Source organism: Equus quagga, chromosome 1 (genome assembly GCF_021613505.1).
Source record: "Equus quagga isolate Etosha38 chromosome 1, UCLA_HA_Equagga_1.0, whole genome shotgun sequence".
NCBI lineage: Eukaryota > Metazoa > Chordata > Mammalia > Perissodactyla > Equidae > Equus > Equus quagga.
Window position 1 is genome coordinate 85235132 of NC_060267.1, and position 26338 is coordinate 85261469.

The 26338-nt window shown below is 54.0% G+C and overlaps 1 protein-coding gene across 10 annotated transcripts in view; it reads right to left on the reverse strand.

Moving 5' to 3' along the window:
• Positions 1 to 545: 545 nt before the first annotated feature.
• DENND1A (DENN domain containing 1A) overlaps positions 546 to 26338 on the reverse strand; it is a 519789-nt gene continuing 493996 nt past the window's right edge. For 7 of the 10 annotated variants that reach the window (XM_046662949.1, XM_046662983.1, XM_046662994.1 and 4 more), the window contains 4 exons: positions 20428 to 20516; positions 7773 to 7901; positions 4726 to 4984; positions 546 to 3636 (listed from right to left, as the gene is read on the reverse strand). In XM_046662949.1, coding sequence (XP_046518905.1) covers positions 2443 to 3636; positions 4726 to 4984; positions 7773 to 7901; positions 20428 to 20516 — 1671 coding nt within the window. In that variant the 3' untranslated portion in view covers positions 546 to 2442. The remainder of the gene's footprint in view (positions 3637 to 4725; positions 4985 to 7772; positions 7902 to 20427; positions 20517 to 26338) is intronic. The other 3 variants (XM_046663004.1, XM_046662975.1, XM_046662958.1) reach the window with 1 other exon arrangement.

Below are 26338 nucleotides of genomic sequence, written 5' to 3' on the forward strand. Positions count from 1 at the left end.
CTCTTTTTTGGGGAGCCCTATGTTGTCCTCTCCTGCTCCTAAGAGTTCTGGGCACCCGTGATTTTCAAAGGCAGCCTGGGGAGGGGGATATGGCCAGATGATGGGCGGATGGGGGGGTGAGTGGGTGTGTTTAACGGCCACCCCGGGTGCTCGGTCCAGATCCCCCTTCCTGACACATATGTCAACAGAGGCTCATGTTCCGAAGCTCTGCCCTTGCTAATGAGAGATCTAGGGGCCGGCCTTCTAGGTGTCCCCTTGAACTGTTCCTTCCTGGAGCCTGGGTGCCTCCACATCACAGAGCCCTGCTCCGTGGCCCCGGCAGGCCTGTGTACGCCTGTGACCAGCCCACGCCCTCAGGCCCTGCTTGTGAGGGGAAGGGGCTGAGCTGGGCTCAGCGGTCCGAACGGGAACAGGCTTGGGGGTGGGTCAGGGGTCAGATCCTTCCCTGATGGCTCCGAGCCCCTGCCTCCACCTCTACGGAAGGGGGTGTAAAGATGGCTGAGCCCCCCTCCCCCAAGAGCTTCCTCAGGACAAGGATACCAGTCTTCTCCCCAAGAAGATTTTATTGAATGCACACACAAAATTTATCCTTGGGTTTGCAAATTCAATCCAGCGAGTGAAGACAGCAGTGCTCATGTGAACATGGAGCGCCCACCACCAGCCCCCAGCACAGCCAGGGAGACCAAGGTGTGGGCGCCATTTTCTTGGGGCCGCCTGGTACCTCTTGTCTCATACTCTGCCCACCCGGTGGGCTGCCCCGTCCCTGATGGGGCTCAGGGCTTCGCCCAGGATGGGTGGTTCTGGAATCTGTGCTGAAACACCTGAGTGTCCTAGACTAGGTGCCCACATGACCCAGGTGTGACATGGCTCCCCACAACCGCTGCCATTCCCAGCAGCCAGAGACACTCTCACGATTGAGAGACTTGCCTGAGGGGCTGTGATTGACTCAGGAAGGGGTATGCCAGGCCAGCAGCTCATCGCACCCCGCGTCGGAGCAGACTTTGGGGCCAAGGCTCCAGGCCTCAGGGACCCACAGCGGGGGTGGCCTCCCAGCCCCTCAGACACTGAAAAAGCTCCCTGGGGTTCAGGGGCCTCCAGCAACCCCCTTGTCCCGTCAGACACCTGAGACTGTGTGTCTGACCACTCACAAATAGGAAATGAGAAACCAGGTCGAAATGCTCACAATTTCCTGCATGTCTCAGATGGTTGTTTTCTTAAATGGTTGGGCCATTTTTTAACTTGGTTTATTCAAACTAGTCAATTTCAAGATTCATCAAACCAATAAAGTAAAGAAAAAGAAAGATAAAAGAAACAATAACAAAACATTTCAATTTAGCTTTGGTGACGGCAGCCTCAGGAATTTCTGTGCTGGCGGACAGAATCCGAGGTGCAGGGAGGGGGTGGCCGCCAGCCCTCCTCCTGCCTCCAGGTGCAGGAAGCCAAGTCTGTCCATTCCACTGGCCTGGGGAAGGCACGCAGTGCCCCTGCCCATTCCTGACCCCGGGAGCCCGGGCAGCGGGGACCCCTCGTCAGTCTGTGGGCCTTAAGCTTGGCCTTCCAGTTGGAATCTGGGGGCCTGCTTCTTGGCTTTGCCCCTGCAGTCCACACAACAAGAGCCTGAGCCCCATTTGACAGCAATACGAGACCAGGAGAACCCGCGGGGGGCCAGAGTGAGCGCCTGGACAGATGAGGGCCTGGCTCCTCCTCTGAAGCACTCAGATTTGCCGGTTGCTGTGTTCTCTTCTACAAATCAGAGTTGCTGGTGCTCCCAGCCCCCATGCAGAGCTGACTGGGGCTGGGTTTGGCCATCATGAGGGATCTCAAGGATCCCTCAGCCGCCAAATCCCTATCGAGCCAGAAACAACTGAAGTTTGGGGTTGGGTGAAGACTCACAAAAGGATGAGTGTGCATATTGCTGGAGAGGGTGTGGAAATGCCTGCCGGGGGGTCTTCCAGCCTGGGAGGGGGGCTCCTTACTTCAAACTCCAAACCACGCATCTCGGGCAGACGAGCTCACACCAAGGGTACTGCTGACGCCTGCGCCCGTTGAGGAGGGGTGTGCAGGGCCGGGCTGTATGGGCAGGAGAACAGGGCTCGGGACGAGATGCCTGAGGAGCCTTGGGGCTCCTGGTGGGAGGTTTCCAGAGGGAAGGTGGGCAGGACGTGGTCTGGGGCCGCCACTGGCCCAGCTGACCTCTTTAGTGCAAAACCCAGTCAGGGGTGCTGGGGAGGAGTGGTGGCAGGGTGGCACAGGCACCCAGGAGCTGGGTCCATTCTAGACCGGAACTGGCGCCATTCTCGAGCAGCCAGACCTCAGAGATGGGCAGTGTGGTGGAGAGGAGGGGCAGCAGAGGGGGTCCCATCCCTTCCCACCAGCAGAACCTGGGCAGAAACAGAGCGCAGGCGCGGCAGGGCCACAAGCCTCAGAGCCTCAGCGCCCGGCTCACTCGAAGGTCTCCCACTGCTTCCTGAGCTGCTCCACCGAGCCTGAGGCCGGGGCTGGGCTCACGTCCTGCTTGGTTTTCTGTAACAAATCCTCAAAGGGGTCTCTGGCCTCTCGAGGAGCAGAGGGCTGCAGTGCTGGCTCCAGGCCCTGGGGGGGCCTGGGAGGAAGGAGTAGGGGGTCTCCAGGCCTCAGGGCCAGCCCCTGCTTGGCCTCGGCGGCCCTGGCACTTGAGCGGGCCAGGGGCAACGTTCGGATCCTCGAAGGGACAACTGCTGGGGGGCCCAGGGGCTGCAGGGGGCTGGTGTGGGCACCCATGGGCATCTGGCCAAACAGGTTGGGCATGGAGAGGGCAGACAGGTTCGGGTGAGACCTGTGTGGGGCACAGAAGCCAGAAGTGGACAGTAGGAGGCTGGGGGCAAAAGCTGGCCGCAAGGAGGCAGGAGGGGCCCCAAGAGGCCCGGCTGGAGTGGAGATCAGGGACATGGCAGGCAGTGCTGCTGGCATGGACGGGACAAAGGGGTTGAGTGATGGCTGTGGAAATGGGGTGGGGGTCCCTGCCGGGGGAAAGCTGAACTGGGGGCTGAAGGGGGTGGCTACATTTGGGGCTGCAGGGCCTGGTGGAACATTACTGCCTGACCAGGCTGTGTTAAGTGGGTCCAGGAGGGCCAGCAGGGCGTCACTGCCTGTGCCCGCAGTCCCTGGGGCCAGGTTGAGCGGCTGGAGCAGTTCAGTGGGGTCTTGGGGCACAGCCCTGGGGAGGAGCCCGGGGAATGGGGCTGGGCTTAGGGCAGCTCGTCTCTCCCGCTCGGCCTGCAGCCGCTCTGAGGAGAAGTCGCCAAGGGCGGTGCCAGCAGCCTGCAGCTTGGCTGGGCGGGCAGTGGGGGGTGGGGGCACGATGCCCAGCTCTGGGGTCTTCCTGCCTTGGGGCCGGGGAATGGTGATGCTGCCCAGAGTGGGGGTGGATGCCTCCTCATCACTGGGGTTCAGGATGCTGTCCCGGTTCTGGGGTCTGCGGGGCAGGGCCAGGGAGTTCCCGAGCAGAGCTGAGGGCTTTTCGGGCGAGGTGGCCAGGGGCTTGCTGGGGATGGCCATGTCATCCTGGCCCAGGCTCCAGAGCTTGTTGTATGGGTGGGCGAGCTTCAAGGCCACCGGCATCCCGCGGCTCCTCTCACTCCTGCCCAGGTCCAGCCTCTGTTGGAGGGAACGAGGGAGGTGGTGACCATAGGCTGACCTGGGACAGGCTGGATGGCAGCACATGCCATTGCACATCCCCATGTCCCCCCACCACCCCGGGTGCTGGGCGGTCACTGGGACTGCGCTCACAGGCATGTGGCTGAGTAGCTGCCAGGACGCAGAGCAGTTGGGGGCTCAGCCCAGGTCACCAGCAGAGAGCCCAGGTCTGTGGGACTCCCACCCAGGCTTTTCTCACAGTGTGGCACAAAGGGATTCAAAGCAAGCCCTTGTCCTTTCACGCCAGTGGCTGCCAGGTAGTTTTAGGAAAACGACTCATCTCCTGACCCTCTCCTGACCAGGCCCTTTTTACTCTTCACAGCATGTGGGCACTGTCCATCACCGTTAGCCCAGGTGGGCGAGTGAGGCGCGGGCGGGGCGAAGGCACACTGGCTGGGAAGTGGGCCTGGGCTCTGCGCACACAAGTGACAGGACTGGGCGTCGCTTCCCTTCTCTTGGCCCGAGCTTCCTCATCAGCCATGTGGGAACAGTAATTCCCCACAGGGGTGACACATGAATCACTGGATATGGGGGAGCTTTGTCAATTCCACAGTGTGACTCAGTGACTGCAGAGTCAGCAGCCCCCACTTGCAAGTGAGGAAACTGAGGCACAAAGAGGGAGTGTGATAGATTGGAAGTCACAACAGAAGATCAGTGGTCACACCTGAATAATCCAGAACCCAGGAATTTTGATCCAAAGGCTCTCCAAGGACGCTTGGTGGGGATGGGAGCAATCCCGGTTCCATCAGGGGTTGAAGCCCTGCCTCGGGGTCGGGCTGGGAGTCCTGGGGAGAGTGGCCTGGATCGCTGCCCCCCCGTCTGACATGTGAACAGAAGTGGGGGTCAGATTTCCATCAGGCTCTAGCACCTTCTGCAGTGATCCCTGTGAGGGTGGTCCGGCCACTGGCCCACCTGGCGGGGTTTACAGTCAGACGGACCCTGAGCACTGGCTGAGGACCTTGCACAAGTCGCTGTTTCTCCCTTGGTCTCCTTCACTGTCACATGGGCAACCTGCTCGTGTGGGGAAGGCCTCCCCCGCCCGCATCATACCTGATAGTCAAAGGTCCCTGGTTGCTCCCTGAGGTCTTTGGGGGTCCGAAGGTCCTCTAAGCTCTTGGCCTGGCCCAGTGGTTGCAGTGGGACCTCCATGTCCAGGCTGCTGAAGACGTCTTCCAGGAGGTCGATGCTGGCAGCCCGGTCGGGCGGAGCTGGGGCAGGGCCCATGGGCTCCCGGGCTCGCTGCTCCGGGCTCTCCGCCTCGTCGCCGTCGGCACTGTCTGACTCCTTGAGTGTCCGGTATGGCTGTGGCCTGGGAGGAGGCAGAGCAGGCTGGGTTCTCCCACCCTGAGCCTCCCCTGGAGAAGCCAGCCACCCCCACCCATTCCCAGGAACTTCCAGGCCTGGAGGCGAGCCCCTGGGAGCCTTGGGGTCAGGAGAGTATCCTGGGGTCCCCGTGAGTGCAGGAGTCTGGGTAGCAGCACTGACAGACCTGGGGCTGAACCTGGGCTCTGCTGCTCACTGTGGGACCTTGGGCAAGTCGCTTGGCTCTACCTTGCACTGGGGGGCCCACTTAGTTCCCCTCAAACCACATGGCCTTCCACAAAACTGGCTAATGGGCTTGCAAGCCATTCAGACAAGCTCTGAGGAAGCAGACATGTCTGGAAAGGGAAGAGGCACGCAGAGTCATTCCTGAGCCCACTGTCTGCACTCCCACCCCCACTGCGGCAGTTGGGTCCTAGGAACCCAGCTGGGGAAAGTCCCCAGGGCAGCTGCCCAGTGTGCCCCAGGATCCTCAGGGGGACCGTCTGGGCCTCAGCCTGTGCTGACCTCAGTTCTAGCTCTGGTCATACCATCTCTTGCTGTGGGACCTTGGGCAAGTCACTTAACCTCTCTGAGCCTCAGCCATGCTCCTATTGCAGAGTGCACCTCCCTTGTAGGTGGTGGTGGAGACTGTGAGCGAATGCAGCGCCTGGTGCACAGCAGGCATGCAGAGACTGTTAACAGCATTCTGCGCGTTCATGCACCCAAACCTTGCAGGGACCCAGGTGAGGTGACAAAGGGTCCTCGTGCTTTCCTTTCTCACAAGCCTGAGCCCCAGGGTACCACTGGGTACCTGGAGAAAGGTGCCTGGATATACTGGAACTCTAGCGGAGCCGGAGCCGGGGCCAGAGCGCGTCCCGCCTCCTCTCACCAAAAGGCTGGGGCTGGTCAGGCAGAAACTGCCCTTGGCTCAGGTAAAGTGGGGGGAAGGACGCCACCTGCTGGTCCCAAAGGTCCACTCTCAGGAACCAGGGCAGAGGACAGACAGCAGAGGGAGAGGGCTCAGCCTACTGGCAGGGACTCCATCAGCCTGTGGTATCCTGCTGAAGCAACACAAGCAGCCCATGAAGTACGACTCATACCCTCACTTTGTAGATGAGGAAACTGAAGCTCAGAGAGGCTAAGTGACTCATTCTATGTCACACAGCACCTGGCAAGAGGTGGAAATGAAAGCCAAGTATGAGAGACTTCAAAAGCCCCTCACTCACTCTGACTAAGCCATCTGACCAGGGAATTAAAGCCCCTTTAACCCAGTTGAACACAATGAAGGAGATACAGAAAAGTCAGCGTGCTTCTTACAATTAAGGAAATAGTGATCTTTAAAAAGAGCCCACTTTGTCTAGAGTTAAGATGGGCCACTTCCTTTTCCTACACACAAAAGCCTATACTTTTATAGATCACAGCTAAGGGAGTGAGCAGTAGCCATTATTTAAATAAGTAAGGCATCAATTAACTCAAAAAGAGCACGGCCTGCTGGGCTCCGCGGTGGGGCCTGCACATCACCCAGGCAGAGTGCTCCACCTGCATGGTGAGTTCAGGCTCATACCCAGATAAACATTTCTTATTCCAGTGATTTTCTATTTTAATTAATAGTAGAAACGGGAACTGATACATTAAGCGTATGATGTCATAGATATTATTGCTTAGGACGAGGCTGATTTCTAAAAGTTTTAAAGAAAAATTTGAAAGAAAAAATGTACAGAAAAGGTGGCACGTGAAGCCTTGGCAACACTGACTGAGGCCACCACTTTCTAAGTGAGGGTGTCAGGAGGGGATCGACTTGCCCATGGTCACAGGTGAGCTGGTGGCAACAAGGGCCCATGGGGCAGTGGCAGGAGCACAGCTGTCCTCAGGCCAGACCACAGGGAGGGGCTGGCACTTGGGGCCCGATGCTGGGGACTGGGACAGGGAGGTGGTGGAGGGGATGTGAAGGGCTGGAGGGAGGAGCCCCTCCTCTGCGACAGCCATAACAGTTCACTCCCTAGAGGGCTGAGTGAGCCCCGCAGGTGCTCAGCCAAGGGTGGTTCCCTTCTCTTACAGGCTCCCATTAGAAACACCACACAACCTTGTCAACACGGAAACATGACAACAGCCATCCCTTTGCTCAGTCCTAGCTCTGAAAAACCTGTGGTTGGAGGGGCAAGAACCAGCAAAATAAGGGGAACTCCCAAAGCCCAATTTTGGGGGTGGGTAGATTGTGGGTGAACCTTTTTTTTCTTGTTTTATTGCAATTTATAATTAGAATGAGGCTTAAGCTATAAATAGTAATGATAAAAATTATCTTAAAGTCAGGCAGATGAATAAAACATTTGGATATGCCAGCATTAATATACATATTCCATATCAATAAAGTTTTTTTTTGAAACTTAAAACCTGACCCTCCAGCTCCATGGCTTTCCTAGATATGCTGAGATAAAGGATTCAGGCCTCAACCACCAGGTTAACACAACCACCAATTCCATTAACAATTAAGTGCATTTTCCCCTTATAAGGAATGCGGACTGATGCTCCTGTCTCACACCTTTAGAGCCCTGTCACTCCTGTCACCTCACTCCACTGTCACAGCACCTGTGGGCTGGCAGAACGAAGGCCCTGGGAGGAGGCACACAGAGGTGGCATTCCCCTTGCAAGGTAGCACTGGGGCACCGGAGGTGGCAGCTCCAGACACCCCTCCCCCCACACACAAGCTCAGGCAGCACTGGCCACCCCCTCCCCCATAAGTGGCCCCAGAGAGTCACCAAGCCGAGTTCAGGGAAATAGAAGAAGGAAGGAGAGACCATTCAAAGGGAGCGGAGAAGAAAAAGCTTTCAGTGAAGCCAGAGCTCGGGCCCTCTTCCCGCTGGCATTCATCGTCAGAGGAGTCTTCGGAGAGGAAGACCGCATAGTGTCGCAAGGGCTTTACCAGGCTGGGGCAGAGGAGACAAGAGAGGAGAGAAGCGTTAAGCGGTGCCCTCAGAACTCCACACAGCAGGGTGGGCAGGAGGCCTCTGTGTCCGGCGCCTGGCCCTGGCCTCCCTTTGCCAGCCTGGGGTGGAGGCTCCCTGGAGAATGCCACAGGTCACCAGAAGCCCGACAGGCCCCATGGTGAGAAAGCTGGTCCCAAACAGAAAAGAAGCTGTGTGTTTGCCACATGTGTCAAGAGCTCTCAACACACAATCCCATCCTCGAGGACCTGGTAATGCCACTTCCATCGAGATAACCCTAAATGGAGCAAGGAATCACGCACAAAGATGTTCATGGCTGCTATGTTTACAACGTTGAAACATGAAACCACCTAAATTTCCAGCAACAGGAATCTGGTGAATTATGGTACAGTTGGCTGAATATTATCCTCCCATTAGTTATAATGTTTATAAAGAAAAATCTAAAAATCAGGATGCAAAATTGCAGTTATGTAGCATTCTCTCTCATCTACTAATAGAGAAATGCATAGAAAAAAGACGGGAAAGGTATGTTCCTAAATGTCAACAAGAGCTAGTGGGATTATGGGTGATTTTTCTCTTCTGCCTCCTTTTGTTTTCTGTGTCTTCTACATTTTCTACAATGTGCATATTGACTTCACTAATCAGGAAAAAATAAAAAATAAAAAAGTTGAAGAAGGTGAGCCACGTGGAAGAGCACTTGCCAGGAGGCCCTTTTCTGATTAGCGGTTGCTCTCTGGAGTCTCCCTCAGATGCCTCTTCAGAGAGTCTTTTTCATCTGTGATGTGGAAATTAAATATTCATTGTTATAAAAAATACATCTCCCTTGTCAGCCACCTGTGAGCTCTACCTCTATAAACACAAACATACACAGCCCAGAGAATCTCCACGCCCGGTCCTATGAATTATACACCGACTGGGGCCCGCGCACGATGTGCGCCCAGAAAGGGATGGAGGGCAGACCGCGGTGCAAGTCCCGGCCCCACGGCTGCGGCTCAGGCTCACAGCTGGGGGCGGGCAGCGCAGGCCTCTGCCCTGCACAGCGGGCTGCGCAAGCGCTGAGGATCCCCGGGCGGCGAGGGCAGTTTGGGGAGAGCGTGGGGCAAGAGACACAGGGTGCCTGGGGGGGCTATCCCCCCCTGCCAGAGACTCTCCTTCCTTTGCTTTCTATGATGCAATTTCTTTCAGGTTTACTTCAGGGAAGGGCAAGGTGTCTGAAACCAGTGCGTGGGAACCACGGCTGCAGAGCAAGTCCCCGGGGGACTGGAGAGGGATTGTGCCCGGAATCTGCCACGATTCTCCATCGCTGATGCCAAGCCAGTTGTTACCCAAGAACACGCTGTTCTTTCAAAGGTAGCAGCAGAGCAGCTGCCAGGAGCTGCCGAGCGCCCCAGCACTTCCACCCCAGAACCCCTGCACTTCCGCGCATGGGCCCTGGAAATTAGCTGGGCAGAGAGTTTTTCCTTCGTACTGAAGTGGACGTCGAGGCTCAGAGAGGGAAGCCACTCACCCAGGGTCGTACACAGGGAGCTGGCGGGTCACAGCACTCCTCTCCCAGGCCGCCTTGTTGGGTGTTAGGGACGAGACACACCTTGGCCCTCCCTGGACTAGAGAGGGGCACCAGCCTTGGAGGGGCATTTTCCTCCAGGCCCAGAGAGGATAGGAAGAAGATCCGATCTGCAGAAATGTGGCCTGGTCAGCCTCAGGACAAGGCTGCCCGGCTCCTGCCACTTCCACCAGGACACAGAACAAGGCGCAGCAGAGGGACCAGGCTCCCCGCTGCCCCGGGCCACTCTCCACACAGCCACGCGAATCCTGTTCAATCACAAAGCCGACCCTGTCACTCGCCTGCTTAACACCTGTAAACTCGCCGCTCTATTGCTCTCACGGCAATAGGTTGTGTGGCAAGTTAAACCTACTAAGAAAAGTGTTAGGAACATCAAGGTTCAGACACTTACAGAACAATGTCCTTGTCCGTGTTAAAGTCAGAGGCCCACCCCTCCTCCCCAGCACTGGACTGCTCTCCTGAGCAGGCGAAGGGTGAAGGGGTGGGCGGACACCCTGGCCTCATGCTCTGCGCTGGGAGCCGGTGGAATGTGCTGAGTGGGCGGGGGCCAGGGCTGCAGAGCAGCAGCTCCAAGCAGGGCAGACACCGTGCGGTACGCCTGGCCCTGTCCACCTCGGAGGCCACCAGTGCCTGTCTTCTTTGCCTGGTGCACCCACTGCTCTTCAGTCTTGAAGGCTCAGCTCAAATGGCTCTTCTAGGAAGACTTCCTGGGGTTCCCGGCTGGAGTCTCCTCCTGGATGGAGTTAGCTTCTCCTCGGGCTGCACGCTTAGCACGCCATGCATACCATCTAACCTTGAATTGCAGCTCCTCAAGGGCAGGGGCCTGGCTCACTCTTCTCTCTCCCTGCCTGGGGCGCAGCATTAGCACAGGAGAAGTTTGCTGATCGAATGAGTGGAAGCAGTGTGCTGGGGAGGCAAGACGCTACACACTCCCCATTTCATCACGCACTCATCTTCCTGGAGCCCGGCCACGGCACTTGTCCCTTTTAACACAGTATGAAAATGTCCCCTGAGTTGCCCATCTGTCCTCTGGGAGGCTGAGACCTGGAGAATGGGACCACGTTTGGGGTGGGGGTGTTAGGTATACAGGGGCAGGCGGGAGTCTCGGAAAAAGATTAAGAATAAAATCCAGAAGCAGGCACGTACCAGGGGCTTTATATAGGTTATTTCTACCCTTCCCAACAGCCTACCAGGAGGGCATCACTGTACTGATTTTACAGAGGACAAAACTGTCATTAGTCCATCCACACACCCAACCAAGAGGCACTTCCTGAGCGCTTGTTGTGAGCAGACCCAGTGCTCGTGGGAATCACTGGTGACGAAGAGCTGTGATCCGGTGACCAGCCAGGACGTGCCGAGCAGGGATGCCAGCCCAGCGCCCTCACTCTCCTGTGAGCTGGGCTGGTGGCGGATGTAGATGAGGCGGTCACGCACCTCTGCTTGGGTCACACTGACTGGGGCTCTTGGATGCCCTCAGATCCACCTTGAATGCCTTTCCAACACCCATCCAAGCACAGCCCCTCCTCTCGCTTTGACAGCAAAGCAGAGACCACAGCTTGGCACATTAGTCCAATGCCACTAAACCTGCCAGGAACATCTGGACTCACAGGAGAGCAAAGAGCTTCTGTGCTGGACTGGACCTTGGCTTCATGAAAACAGGCTGCTGCCATTCATGGCGCTGTCAGAATCCAGTGCGGGATCCCGGGGGCGGTGAGGGAGGCAGAAGGGAGGGAGCCTAGAACTCCCCCTCACAAACCACTTTCCCTTTCCAGGTGACTCCTGGCCAGGCCAGGCTGGGTGGGCAGTGGCTCCAACAAGAGGCCCAGGGTGTCTCCTGAACACGCCATCTGTCTCTCGAGAGTGACGGAGCACCCAGGCGAGAACTTTGCCATGCGGTTTGGTCAAATGAGAGTTTTTTTCAAGTCAGGCTTCAGGCCACATGGATGACGATGATAACACTAGCAGTACTTACAAGTGTTGGGTTAAATGCTGTCCATACAGTTTCTAATTAATTCATCATCACATCTTTACTTTGCAGATAAAGAAGCCAAGGCTCAGAGAGGGGGAGTCAGTTGCCCATTGTCACACAGCAGCTAAAGGTAGAGCTGGTAATCTGGATTTGCCTGACTCTAAACCACTTGGCAATCCTGCCTGTTCAGTTTCGTGGATCTGAAACAATGAAATAAGGGGTAGGGTGTTTCCCCTTCTACTTTTAATAAAAGGGGAGATTTCAAAATAAACTTATTTAAATTCAGCTGCTCATGTTCTCCCATGAAACATACAGTCAGATATTTGTCAGAGATAAAGGATAAACCATCGCAAACGTCCAGGTTTAAATTTTTTATTAGCTTAAGGCAGAATATGAAAAAAAAAATTGCACCTCTTCCCTCATTAACCCAATTCAGCTACTACCCTGCAGTCTGCCACCCACCACTTGCCTGGGTTTTATTACACACAAAGAGCTGTCTGTGAAAAGGCAGGTCGTGGCAAACTTGGCTGCCCAGCGAGGGCTGCCGGAGTCTTGGCGAGAAAGAAAGGCCCGCTGTCCATCACCGTTCAGGCCCCATCATCTCCCATGGCTGCTCCCGCCTCTGCCCACCTCGTCTCGGTGCGGAGTTCCCAAGCAGATGACTTCCCGAACCCTTTCTAATGTTTGGTTTAACGTGTCGCCGGTTAGCGCACGCGTGTGACAGTGGTGACAGGCGCGGCTGTTCCTTTTTAAATACCATGTCAGAGACACGGCGTCAGGAAGCGGGGACGTGCTCTGTGGCTCTCTGCCGTGCCGGGATCGCACGGGCTTATTTTTAATGAGGAAGATCTGCATCTTGAGAGTTTTTTTCATGTGTCACATCGCGTGGACAAATCAGCAGCACGTCACGCTGGCCCAAAATGAAATGCTGACAAATGTAGATATTTCAAATTTAATTGACATTTAAATGTACTTGAGATAGAGAAGGGAAAAAATCAGCAAGGACTTGGTCTCTGGAGGTAACAAGGGGAGCTGCTGATCATTTTCTAAAGGATCATTTCACTCCAGCACAAAGCATCTTTACTCTGTGAATGTCTGGGCCGCGCTGGGGTCCCTTGATTATGAGGCCCCTGTGGGGCTGATGAGCAGGGACAGGCCCCAGGACAAGGCCTGTCCTGCCTGCCTGGTGGATGTCAGTCTGTCCAGTCTTCCCCCATCCCGCACTTCCCAGCCAGACGATCTTGGGAAGGTTATTTCCTCCCCGAACCTCAATTTCTTATCTGCAAAATGGGGATTCTACAGCCCTCCTGATGGTCTTATCACAAAAGTTGAATGAAAATATTTGTAAACGCTTTGCGTAGTGCCTAGTCCATATTCAATTGCTAGCCATAGGCCACATTCACCTGCCAACAAATAGATTTTGGGCATTTTCATACCGTGCAGGGTCTTCCCCAGGTGTTCAAGGACGAATAAGGTGGTCCCTGCCTTCAAAGACCTTCCCAGTCAAGGTCACTGGTCCTGCTGGACACATCCTAGCACACAGAACCATCTGAGAACCTCTGCCTGGGGGGTCCTGCCACAGCTTCCACCCATCACCACGACACAGGCCAACGCTCTAGACACACCGTAGCATGTGCATAGGCTAAAGACATAAAAGAAGGCTCTAAGCACGTCAGAGGGCTCTCTGCAGAAACGAGCTTGGGGCGGGGCCCACAGAGGAAGCTCAGGAACCGCGCCTTTGACCCGGGGTAAGGGCTAGGGTGTTCTCAGGGAGGAAGAACTGGAGACAGATATGGGAACCCGCTGGACACTGGATCTTTGTCCTCACTTGTATGTGACTATCTCCTTAAAGACAATAACGAAGAGAGCGACTGCTGTATCGAGTCATGATCGCCACCGAGAGGAGGACTTCCGGTCAGGTGAACCGGTCCCATGAGGACTAGTGAGTGCGAGACCAGGTCCTCCTCCCCAGTAGGGGACTTGTGCTGCCCGGGGGCAGTGCTGGGGGTGGACCTGGCCCAGGGCTGGTCAGTCCACCTGTCAGAACCTTGGCTGCCTCGTGGTAGAACAAACATGCTAACGACGCCTTGACTGTGAAGCCCATGGAGAGCAGGGAGGCTAACCAGGATGACACACGTGAGCGCAGTGGGCACGCAATGGGCACGCCACGGGCACTGAGGAAACAGGATGCAGCGTCTGGACAGGGAGGGGCCCTGGTGAGAGGGCAAAGGCTTTCAGAGGTCACTGAAATCATACTGTCTTGAGAGTCGGGCACCTTCTCCAAGGGCATCCTAAAGGCCTGGTTTTTCAGTGGGAACTAACATCCCCTATCTTGGCAGCTCCCGGGAAAAGCCCTTCCCTCTGAAGGGAGAAGTGGCTGGAGACCAGGGGACCTATGCTTTCCTGGGCAACTGCGTGTCCCTGGGGCTCCTTGGCAGTTCCTGCTTTTCCAGTCTGGGCTCAGGCTTCAGGTCTGGCTTGGCTTTGTCTCCAGGGCCCAGAACCCACTGTTGGAGAGGAGACGGGGTCTGAGTCAGGCCAGGAGCCTCTTGCCTTGCTAATTGGGTCCGTGACCTTCTGCTTGGGTGTTTGGACTCCAGCCACTCAGGGAGTGGGTCCTGGTGGCCTGCCAGGGGGTAGGCCCCAGACAGCTGCCCCCACCCCTGGGCCAGGGCTCAGCTGGCATCTTGGAGACTCACTTCTGGGGCTGATGGCAGTTTCTGGCTCTTAGAGGGCCGGGGAGGTGCTGGTAGCTTCACAGTCACATCCTAGTCACACCTGGTACACAGTAGGTCCTCTTTACACACTGTGGTTGTTAACTGACACCCCTCTCCCATCGCCAGGGTGCTGGGCCGTGAGCTTCACCCTGCCTCCAGCGATTCCTTTGTGATTCATTCAGGAATATCCCTGAGCAGAAGCCTGGGCCAGGCTCTGGCCCGGGAATTGAAGCCAAAGCTAAAGGACAGACAGCCCTGCCCTGGAGGAGCGCACAGATTACCGGAGGGTGTGTGCATGTTGTGTGTGTACCTGTGTGTGATGTAAAGCGAAACTGCAACGTGGCAGTTCAGTGCTACCTCAGGGGAAGCTCAAGGGATCGTGGGATGGGAAGGGAGTGCACAGCTTGTGGGGAGGCATCAGGGGAGGGTCAGATGGCTGAGGCTGCAGCAGCTGCCTCAGGAGATGGCAGGAGGGAAGGCTGGCGGGCCCCGCTAACTTAGGATGCTCATGTGGCTCCTGTGGGCAGTTTCCCAAACTGTGTTCCTTAGGATGTTAATAGGAGTGTGTTTAAAAAAAAAAATAGATGGCAAAGAGACATGCCCAGGGTCTCAGGTTGGCAGCTGGTGGGCCAGGATGTTGACTCAGGTCTGTCCATGCCAAAGTCCTGCCCAGCACAAGCCACCGCTCAAGCAGCAGGTTAGTGTCCGCAGCCCCAGGGCAGCCCCAGGTCCATCTAGGAGGCAGAGGGGCTCTACCCCGTTGTGATCACCGGCCACTGAGGCCGTGCTGAGCCCAGGTCTGGAGGAGACTGGGGGTGGAGCAGCATGTCAGCTTCTGCCAGAGCGTGTGTGCAACTGGCCCAAAGAGATACAATCGCAAAGTGTTCTGAGACCTGGTCTTTGGGCAGAGCTCTCACTAAATGCTTCTGGCAGCTTCTTCTGATCTTGTTTTAATCTTCTGGGGCTTTGGGTGCTGGGGTCAGGCAGTGCGATTCAGATGATCAGACTCTCCAATTCCTAAGCAGCATGGGCGGGCCGTTTTGTGCAGACTGTCCGCCTAGCCAGCACAACCTGTAGAATTTCTCCTGGGCCAGAAGGATTTCTAATGCCGGCCGCACGTTCCTCTGGGTCCCCCAGACCCGTATTCCCAGGGAGTCCGCAGTTCTGGCGGGAGTGTAAAGTGGTACATCTCTTTTAGAAAGTTCTTGAGTAATACACAGTAGAAAGCTGCCTATATGACCAGTTAGGTGTATGGGCTGTGGTGTTAAAGAGACATGTTTGAAACTCAGTTCTGCCACTAACTGGTTGTGTGACCATGGGTAGTGACAACCTCTTGGGGTCTCTGCTACTTCTGTGAAATAGAGCTAATGATACCTCCCTCCCCAGATTCCTCGTGAGGATTGAATGAAACGATGTATGTAAAGTGCTTAGCATGCGATTCCTGGTTAATGGTAGTTGTTAATCATTCTATTTCTTATAATGATATAAAATGAGAAAAAGCTTGGAGAACAAGCATGTTCACTCTGGCATTTTTTGTATCAGTGAAAACCTGGAACAATCTACAGATCCAATATGAGGGGTGTGGTTAGGCAGACCATGCACATACATACACACAATGGAATCTTCCATAATCACAAACACCAGGGGTTACAAGGACATGGGGCACGTCTGTATGATGGGACATTGCAAGGAAGCTGCGGCTCTGCAAAATACATAGAGGAAAAAGACGGGAGGGGAACCTGCAGAAATATTAGTGGGTTGGATTCAGAATGAACTTCTCTCTTTTCCCTAACTTCCTGATTGTCTATAAGGCTACTGGGTCATTTTTACAAACAAATAAAATTATTTGAAAAAGGCAGATTTTGCATGGATCTGCCCAGAGAGGTGAGCAGGACAATGGCTTGTGGGCCTGTGGTGGTTGAATCCGGCCCACTCTTACTTAGCACAGTGAAACTTCAAATAAGCAGAATGCTGCCAGTTAGGACTCTCGCGTGACAGGAGGGTGTTGTGTGTCTCACCTGTTGGCAGACTTAGGAGCTCAGGCTCTGCAGCTGGTCGGGACCGGGTACATCTCGGAGCCACGCCGACCACAAGCCCCTTAAGCATGAAGACTTAGAAGGCAGCCCTGCCCTTCTGGATTGGTGTGAAGAGTTAGTAAGGTGGAGGCTGCCTCTATCTTGTTCTACGCTTTCAGCAACCCTGTGAGGGCTACTGCCCCTGGCCCCCACTGCAGCGAATGAATGATGGGCAGCCTGGCAGACAGAAGCACTGGGGACCAGCAGGCCACTCTCTGTCTTTGGCCTGTCTGCACACTGTGTGTGGTTTGGAGGGGTGGGCGGTACTGAGCACAGCACTGCCTTTTAGAGCTTGCTGTCAGCTCTCTTGAAGTGCCAGTTTGATGGGCAATTCCCCTATACCTGGCAAGCCAAAAGGAAAAAAGGTGGGGCCTGGCAGTTGGGCATACTCTGGCTGAAACAACCAGGGTCCACCCTTAACAGGTGGGGAGCTGTGGACCTCACCATGTACACTGCAGCCGCCACCGTCCTCACCACTCAGAGTAGCTCATAGTCATAATAAGGTTCTTAACAAAAAGCCTGGATGATGCAGAAGAAAGGGTGAGGCCTCTGTCATTAGACAGCTGATCCTACCATTTTCTAGCCCTGAGACCTTGGGCAAATTACTAACATACCTCTTTGAGCCTCAGTTTCTCTACCTGTTAAATGGGAAAGCTACCACCTACGCTTCACAATCTTAAGGGATGTTCAGTAAATGTTACTTCTCTTTCCTTCCCCAGGTAGAAACACCCAGGCACCAGTGGACACTGCTTCTTTGGCAGGAAGAGGACTGAACAGCTCCTGTACCCAACTCCAGCCTCCAGGGAACCAGAGAGGATGGGTGTGTGCTAGGCAGTCATCTCAGGATGTGGAGCTGTCTCTCTGGGCAGAGCCAGACTAACAATGGACCCCCATGGGCAGCAGAGTGTAATTGAGAAGATGGAATCAAGCAGCATTTGGAGTCCTGGCCCTGCCGCTTTCTAATTGGGTGGCCCTGGAACACCGGTCAGATACATTCTCGGAGCCTGAGTTCTCATTCTGTGGAAGGGGAAACGAATACCAGCCTAAGAGGGCCTAGGACACAAGAGGTGCTCGACTGCACTTGCTGCTAACTGGCCTCCGACCCACAGCCCGCGCTGCCTGAGCCCTCCTAACCCTAACTCTTACCCTAGGGAACCCTCAGGGCATTCCATCGGCCCTGTTCTGAATAATAATGGAAGTAGCTAATAATTCTTGAGGAGAAGCAGTCTCTGAATATTAATTAGCTAATGTCACCCGAAAAACAGAATGTTTTCTCCAGCAATCTTTCTGAAGTGTTCTTCCAATTGCCATCAGATGGCTTTAAGGGGGTAGGACTCGTACCTTTGATTCAGGAAGAAAGTTTGACACCAGAGAAATTTCATTTTGGGAAAACGCAAGTCAACAAAAGAGTCAGCACGGAGACTCTCTTTAAAGGACTCCTTTCTAAAATCCTACGGAGCTGACCCCTGGGAGGTTTTCAAAGATATTTGCTGAATGAATGGATTCATGAATGGACAGATGCACATCAGCTGGAAAGAAAGAAACTGGACTTCAATGGACAGACTGGCCAGAGTGCTGGTGGCCAATGCTACTGGGCCTTGATGGACTCTAGGTGCTGAGCTGCTGCAGGAGGCCGTGGAGACCATCTTATTCTTAGTCAGCTCCACCTTGCTATTCACAAAGTTAATTATTTAATGTGCTATTTGGAAGTTGGGAAGAGTTGGGGCAAGCAGTCAGAAGGATGGAATCCTTTGCTCAACTTCAAAGATCCTTTCTGCAGCCCAAGTCCTCTAAGATTCTGATGCTCTTTGATATTCCCAACGGAGACAACGATCCATGATCCAACAAAATCCAGGCCAGATTAAAGGGCCAGGCGCTGAGTCTGTGTGCCCAACATAGAACCACCTGGAACCAAGGCCCATTAGGATCTCGCTCCTGCCTGCTGGCTTGTCTCCTTGTGTGTCCCAACACCATGCTGACAGATTGGTGGAGCTGGTTTCTTCCCCCCCAGAACAATGTTTGATGAGGAGTCTGTTTTATTAAAATATTTTCCGCTGGATGCTTCCTGTGTTTCAAGAAGTTGGTCTTGCCAGCTGGAGCTGATGACAGTTGAGAAAAACATATCCAAGTGCTGTTGTGACATGGCATTTGGAAGCGGAGGAGCACAATCGGGGCGGGCAGGCAGCATGGGAAGAGATGCAGGAAAACACTCAGGTTGCACCAGAAATGTCACTGGCATTATGGGAGAACAGCCCTCCATTTAAAAAAATGTGAACAGAAACTCCTGGAATGATGTCCTAAAATGTACCTCTGTCTCCTGGTGGGCTAGAGCCACCGTGGTATATGGTCACAGAAAACCTGTCATTTATTTTCTATCACTGCCACTCTGCCCATCTATCAAACTAGCCCCATGCTCCCCATCATTTCAACCCCAAATGTTTCCCAAACAGAAGTCTAAAACAAGGCACATTGCTGAAAAAACAGAAAAGTGATACTGACGCACTTCTGGTAACGACCAGGAGGATGGGCTTACCAGACACTGGCCCTCTGGCACACCCTAGAGAGGCATCCCCTATCCTTGGGCTGGAAAAGCCACAGTGTGAGTAAGCGTGACAGGAAGTCCAACCTCCTAGTGAGAGCTTGGCCACAAAACAAGTAACACTGTTCTGGAGAGTGTGGAGTGTTGTTGGTCTGAGGTGTTTGTGTGTAATGCACTGATATTCTGGGTTTGCATTTCAGTATCTACAGGCCAGTGACTCTGTATCCCAGGACAGTTTCTAAAAGATTTAGCCCAGTTTTAAAGAGGTGGCTTTAAAGAAAAGTGACGAGTTTCATGCCCCTAAGAAGAAATCTTCAGGGTCTGAGGAACTCTGAAGCCATGCAGCATTTTCTCCACAAGGGGGCAATCAAAGCCCACGCTAGTCACGGCCAGGGAGCAAGCCCTCAGTATTCCCAGTGTCCCATTGCAGAGCAAAAGTTAAACCCACACCCGACTTCAGGAGTCCTCTCTTCCAAATTGTGCATAACCAAGTGTCTCCCAAGACACACATCCGTACCCGCACTCACACACACTCTCCGTTTCCCGGAGCTTTCTGGGCTGGAGGGCTGGTTCTACGATGGCGCGGCAGTCTCAAGCAATACCGTACCATAAACCAGAGAATCCAGGAAAAGCTTAAGTCACAGCCTCGGTGAGGCCACAGCTTGACATTTCGGAATCATTTCTTCCTTTCAGCTCCTTTTCTGGCTAAGACCTGCCATCTTCCCTAACTTCTTTCCCTGAGAACTTTTCTGAGTAGGGCAGACATGAGGAGCTTTCCCCAAGGGTCCCTGGGCACTATTTTTGATTCTCTCAACAACCCTAGATCCTTTCAAGGCATCACAGGACACCAGTGTGTCACTCCTGAGTTGTCTGGGCAGAGACTATGGGCTGTGTGCCCTGCATCCCTCTGGCGGAAGCAGGACTGCCTTCTCCAGGAGGTTCTGGAGTCGAGGCTGTGGGAAGCTGTAAGCCTCCCAACTCAGGCGGCTCAACCTGGTCACTGCACATCCACCTGCCTCATCATTTACCTCATCTATCCAACATCTACCCAGCAAGTGACTCTAAGCTGGGTACTATGCTGGGGACCGGGTATAACACCCAGTGCCTGCCCCAAGGGGCTCCGCGCCCAAGGGGAGGTAGAGAAGCAAAGCCGTAACACAATAAATGCTGTGGCACAGGTGAGCAAAGGTGCTGGTGGGGTCGGGCAGCAGGCAGGCTCAGTCTTGTGCATAAATCTGGGCTCTAGAGACCTTAAGCCCCAGGCCTAGAAAGGTGGCAGCCCTCGTTAAATAGGAAGCCTCCTTGACCAGGTTCCTAACTCTCTCCTGCTGACCCTACATCTTCAGCATAAGGAAAGGCCTGGAACTTCCTGACCCTGTCCAAGTACCCTTCGGGCATCACCACTCAAAACTCAGCTCAGGTGCCCAGCTCCCTGGCCTCTGGGGCCTCCCACTGGTGTGACAACTGCTAATGGAAGCCGACACTGAAGATCAAGCCCTGCTCCCCGACTGACCTCTTTGTGAGACACCTGCTCGGGGCCCCAGGGAAGCTTTTCAAAGGCTGGGCTGCAGCATGGGCTCCAGAAAGCGTCGGCCCCTGCAGGATTCTTGCAGACAGAGGGGAGGGGAGCAAGGGGGTACTCACTGCTCAGGGCTTGGGACAGACGTTCTCCGGCCTTCTACTGTGATGTTGCTCTTCGGTCTCTTAACGACGTGTGGACGGGGAGGGCGCACCTAGAATGGGCACAGGGAAAAATCCCAGAGAAGGAGTGAGTTGGAAAAGCCATACAGGAACATTCTGAAGATTTGGAAAAGCAGCCCCAAAACAAACGTCAAGGGATTGTCACAGTATATGCTCAAAGGCTCTGCTTCTCATGGAAACATCGCCATTGAATGTGCAGTGGCTACATGAACCAGAATGCTGTGGCTCTTCTGCGGAGCTTGGTTTCCTCAGCTGCAAGTGGGAGATGGTTGCCCCTGCCTCCTCACAGGGCAGCCAAGAGGGTTCAATGAGACACTGTCTGCACAGGACCTGGAACAAAGAGGCCCTCATTAACAGTAAGTCCTGCTCACCTTCTTCTGGAACCCAGAAACTGGTTTGGTAGAACAAAAAGGTTTTACTCAGACTTTGTTTTTAGAGTACATGTGCTCGTTTTGTTCTTTTTACAACTGAATGACAAGATACTTATTTTCCTCTCTAAATGGGAGGGGGAAGAGAGCAAATAATAGCATTAGGGAGTGCCAATCAAACCACCTTTCTGCTGCCTAGGGACATCCTGAGCAGGCTCAGCACGAAGGCCGCACCCCCCGCGTGGCCACCGCTCTCACTGCACAGACCTGGCTCGAGGGTCGGCGACGGGTGTGTTTGACGGTGAAGCACACAGTTCCCTAATCCGTAGCTGGCTGCCGCAACAGGGTGGATTTTTTCTGATCTGCCACCTCTGAAAGCCAAGACGAGGGCCCATAGAAAAAGACAGCCCTCTCCCACCAGCGCCCATGACTGGAGTTAGGCTAAGAATTTTTAGGTGCCCTTAGAAGGATACTCATTTGATCCAATCAACATTACATGGCTTTAAATTTGACACCATCATCTCTGAACATTTTCAATGCCAGAAAGGGAGTGGAGAGAGCGAAGCTAAGAAAGTCTATCTGTGAATTTCATTGCCAATAAAAACGACTGAGCATCCCAGTGCAGGGGGCTGATGCTCTCTCTGTAGATGAGGGACCAAGATAGGAAATGCCAGAATTGCTGAGGTTCGCGGACAAGATGGGGAATGAGAGCACCCACCTGCTCCAGTTCCTGCCCACCTCCCCCTGTACCCCCCTCCCCCAGCAATTTGTGGGCGACACAGCACAACGGCTTAGGAACACAGATTACTGAAGTTGGGTGCATAAACTGTAGAGTCCCATCCGGCCCTCAGGTCTCTGCACGTCTGGCCTAACCAAAGCTTCTCCTGTGGAGCGGCCAGTCTGATCTCAGCCTTGTTTGGCAAATCAGAGATGTGGTACAAGCCAGGTGCATTCCACCAAACTTGCTGTCCTCTTCTCTGGGGTTACTGTGAATGTCCGACGAGACGATGCGGGGAAAGGCCTGACACACAGTGGGGGCCCAATAAATGCTCACCTTGCTTCTTTGTGACCTTATCAATAACAAAAGGAAGATGAGGGTGGAGGAGGCTCTGAATCAGAAGATGAGATTTAAGATGCCCTTACCCTGCCTAGCATCCTGGTCAGTGCCTGGTATTATAATGGTTGCTCAGCAAGATTTTTAGAAACAAATGAATGTAGCTGCTTGGAATCTCGGAAGTGCATAATAATGTTGCTATTATTATCATTGTTATCAGAACAGTGCCTGCCACAAAGCAGACAACCAGTCACCATGTGCTGAATAAACGAATGAGTACGTTCCCATCCATTCTAACTCCGAACTGGTTTCGCCAACCACAGTCAGACTCCTCTCACAGCTGGGAAACAGGATTGCCTGGCTGGAATGTCCCCCGAGATTTTCACCACAAAGGCAGAGGTGCAGTGGGGCTCGTCCAGCAGTTCTGCTCTGCCCCAGGGGTTCTGGGGTGGGGGTTTCAGGAAAGGTCAGACATTAAGGCCTGTCAGCCTGTCCTTGCCCACGGCTGCTCCTTGCTACAATAAAGGCAGGTTAGGAATGTGAACTTGTGGCTGAAATAGGGGGATTAAGTTTGTGGCAACTTCAACGGAACTTGCAACGTGGTGAAACATGGGGAAAAAGAACAACAGAGCTAATTAGACGAGCTGAGCTGTCAGCGCGCTGCTGAATGGCTCAGCGCCAACAAACAAAAGGAACGGGCTGGCAATCAGCAGGATCGATGGAGAAGACTGCTTCATTAGGGATGATAAAACAGACAGAGCAGGGAGGGGGCGGGGGCAGGGAGGAGGGTAAGGCGGGGGAGGGAGAGAAAGCACAACAGACCTGGAGACAGGCACCCGCATGGCTACGGACACACCCAGAGTCACGCACACCTGACTGGTGTGGACAAAGCCAGACACAAAATTATACTCAGCAACAACCATCCAGAGACATGCACAAGGCCTCGAGATGCTGACACACACACTGTCTCACAAACACACACTCACAGAGGCACGCACAGGAGGCAAAGGCCATGCGTGAATCTCTCTCTCTCTCTCTCTCTCACACACACACACACACACACACACACACACACACACGGCCTCAGACGTACTGCCAGAGCCACAACCAGGCACAGACACGCACAGACAAAATGGTTTAATTAAGCCCGAATCACAAGATGATGGAGACAACTGGCCATCATATTTCAGCGATCACATCCGTCTTTCTGGGGGGTTTAGGAAGGGTGGGGGCTGCGGATAAGGGAAGAAACCACATGCACACACAACAGCCACTGGCCCCACCAGTGGTAGGATCCCAGCAGTGTCAGGGGAGAAAATGCTAAACAGGGATTTTGAGCCCTGTTCAAGGGGGACTTGAGGGGGAAGTTTGGAAACCAGCCAATTCCCCACTGGATTTAAAACCTGAGAAATCTAAGTCGGCAGGGTTAAATGTGTATTGAATACAAAAGCACCAAGTACATTTGATTTTAATGGTGAGGAAGAAATAATAAATACAGAGCTTATAAAGCGCTTCCCGTGCGGCTGACCACAGCCTGCCTCTCCCCTGCCCGCCCCGACCCGCTCCCCCTAGTCCACCAGACACCGGCGAGGCTTTCTTCTGCTCTTTCCTTTTTCTTCTTTTTAAAAAGAAAATCTAAATCCTTTGGTGACATCTGAACTCTAGCCACAGGTGCCAGGCCACAATGCTCCTTCCAGAAAGGCTGAATGGCTAGCCCCCGCGCTCCCGCTACCCTGGGCCAACGGCTGCTCCTCTGCCCAGAACATTTGCAGCTAAGTGACCTGGTAAAGCCCGGTGGGGGCCAGTGGTTCCTGACATGGGAGCTTGTCCGGTCGTCCTCTTCAAGGCCTTTGAGGGGTTCCACACCCCACCTCTCCCAGATTCACCCCTTGTGTGTAGTGGCACCCACCGGAAGTGTTCACACGAGTGCACTTGGAGTGAACAGACCCTGGGGTGCTGGGGACCACAGGGCCCAGAAAACACAAACCTTCTAGCACTCCCAAATTAGTCCCATAGTGACCCTGCTTGGCAGAAGAGGTTTGGGTAAGCAGAAGTGGGGTATATGTGCCCACTTCATGCCATAGACTGTGCTAGGCACTATACACATATGACTTTATCACCCTCATCAGGTGGGTGTTGCTAAAGCCATTTTACAAATGATGAAACTAAGGCTCAGAGAAGGTAAGTGTCTTGCCCAAGGTCCCACAGCTAGGAAGTAGCTAAGCTGTGATTCAAACCTTTTTGCTGTTTGTGCCTCTCTGACTTCCAAGCCCAGGAGAACTGGTTCTGCTAGGCACCTGGCCTCTTCAGTGCGCAGAACCCAAGGGGCGGCTCATGGCCTCCTGCACGAGTGCAGCAGCGGGGCTGCTGCCACTCAGGCTTTTCCAAGGGCAAGGTTTGCCTTCCCAAGTCCTCAGCTGCCAGTGGATGTGCCCTGCCTCCTCCACAGATCCACACAAGCCCCCGCACTGGTGAGACAACATGGAGTCCACGGGAGCCGTCTCTAGTACCTGAGTTTTTGCAAGGGGAGCAATCCTGCCCTGGATCATGTTTTCCCAGAGATTCCCTGCCTGCCTTGGATCCTGGGTGTCTACAGGGAATCCTGGGAGCTGCCCACTGGGTGACTTTGGTTTAAGGAAAGGCTGCTTGGTGAGGAGCAAGGAGAGGCCGTGCCGAGGCAGGCCTGGGCTCAGAGGCCAGCTTGGCCTCTTATCATCTTTGTGGTCTTGGTGGCAAACTGGGGAAATAGCATCTGCCTCCTCTGGACTGTGGACAAATGAGACAATAATAAACAAGTGCCCAGCACAGTCCTCGGCACATAAAAAGTGCTTGATAAGTGTTAATTCTCTTCACTTCTGTATCCCTGCCAGGACCTATTCTGCCCTAGAGATTCTACTCGAAGCCCAGGAGGCTGCTGATTAGTTTTTCTCAACTGAAGGCTCTGCCCCCATACTTTATACTAAGATGGACTCCATGGAAATGGAGATAGAGGGCCAGGGAGCTTGGTAAGCCGGAAAGACCTCGGAGTCTAGAGTCTGGCGACCCCTATCTGCAGCTGAAGGACTTGCGTTAAGTTACTGAACATCAGTTTTCTCATCTGTAAAATGAGTGGAGATGATGCCTAATTCACAGAGTTACTATTAGGGCTCAACTGGGATGATGTGCCTAAGAACGATCTGCTGACTAGAAAAATCCTAGGCAAATGATGGTTATTAAGAAACTGGGTCATTCCTTAGAAGCTGGAAGATTTAAAAACCTGTTAAGAAGAATAAGAACCACTACTGTGTGCCAGGCACTATGCCAGGTGCTCTACAAACATCATCCACGTGCCTTCTACAGCAACCCTCTCTGATGAGGGCAAAGGAGAGAGAGAAGGGAGGCTCAGGGAGCTTCACGACTTGCCCAAAGACACACAGCTTTGGTGTTAAGCCCAGCTCTGCCTATTCCCCAAATCCATGTTGCTAACGACTGTACTGAACCCTCACTAGATCACTTAAGGTCTGACCCAGAAGGGGCTTCCTGTCCCCCAAAGAAGTTTCTTTTTGCTGTCTGTGCCTTCCTTCCAATGACGGTGAGCAGAAACGTTCCAGCCCCTTGACAGCTGCGCTGATGAGGGTTTGGGCTAATCACGGTTTGACTGGGGTATGGGATGGGTCTGTCACACGTGGCTGGAACTGTAGACTCACAACTGCCACAGACAAAGGCATCCAAACTCCCCAGCCTCCACCCCAGCCCTCTAATTCCCACACAGGGTAGGGAAGGGAAAGAAACAGTGCCAGAGAACTTTCCAACATCCCCACAGAGAGCCGCAACCCAATTGATGCTGGGTGCGCGCACCAAGGATTAACCTCAGACATGGTTCAGGCAGGCCCCTGCACCCCTCGGCCGCCACCCCTTTCACAAGATGGAGTTGGACGGTGCATTGGAGAGGGCAGGAGGGGGTTAGGATATGAATCGCAGCTGGGTGGGAACCTGACCGCTTGTGCTTGGCTGCAGGAGCACAAGCAGGTGGCTGCTCGGAATAAGAGACAGAGAAACTCTTCTCTTGGTAAACAGCCCTCACCAAATGGTCCTGACAAGTTGCCCACTTTAAAGGAAGCTGCTAAAGTTGTTATGCCTCAGCACGGCTAGTCTGAGCTTACAAGGAAAGTGACTTCACTGATGCTGAACATGGGTCCCACACCCAATATTTTCCCACGGTATTTCTCTGTAAAAAACATGGACGGGTCTCTGTTCCTCGTCCACCCTGTTCCCAGGTGTTGGTGGGTTTATCACATCCCGTCCTGCTCTTCCACCCTTCCTTGGCACCTCACTTGGGAAGGTGGCGCTCTGCGTGAAGCCCAGGAGAGGAGGAGCCCCTGTCTCCCTCTGAGCCGGGTCATGTTCTCTGGGCATAGCCTTACCCTCGGGAAGGGACACCAAATGAATTTCC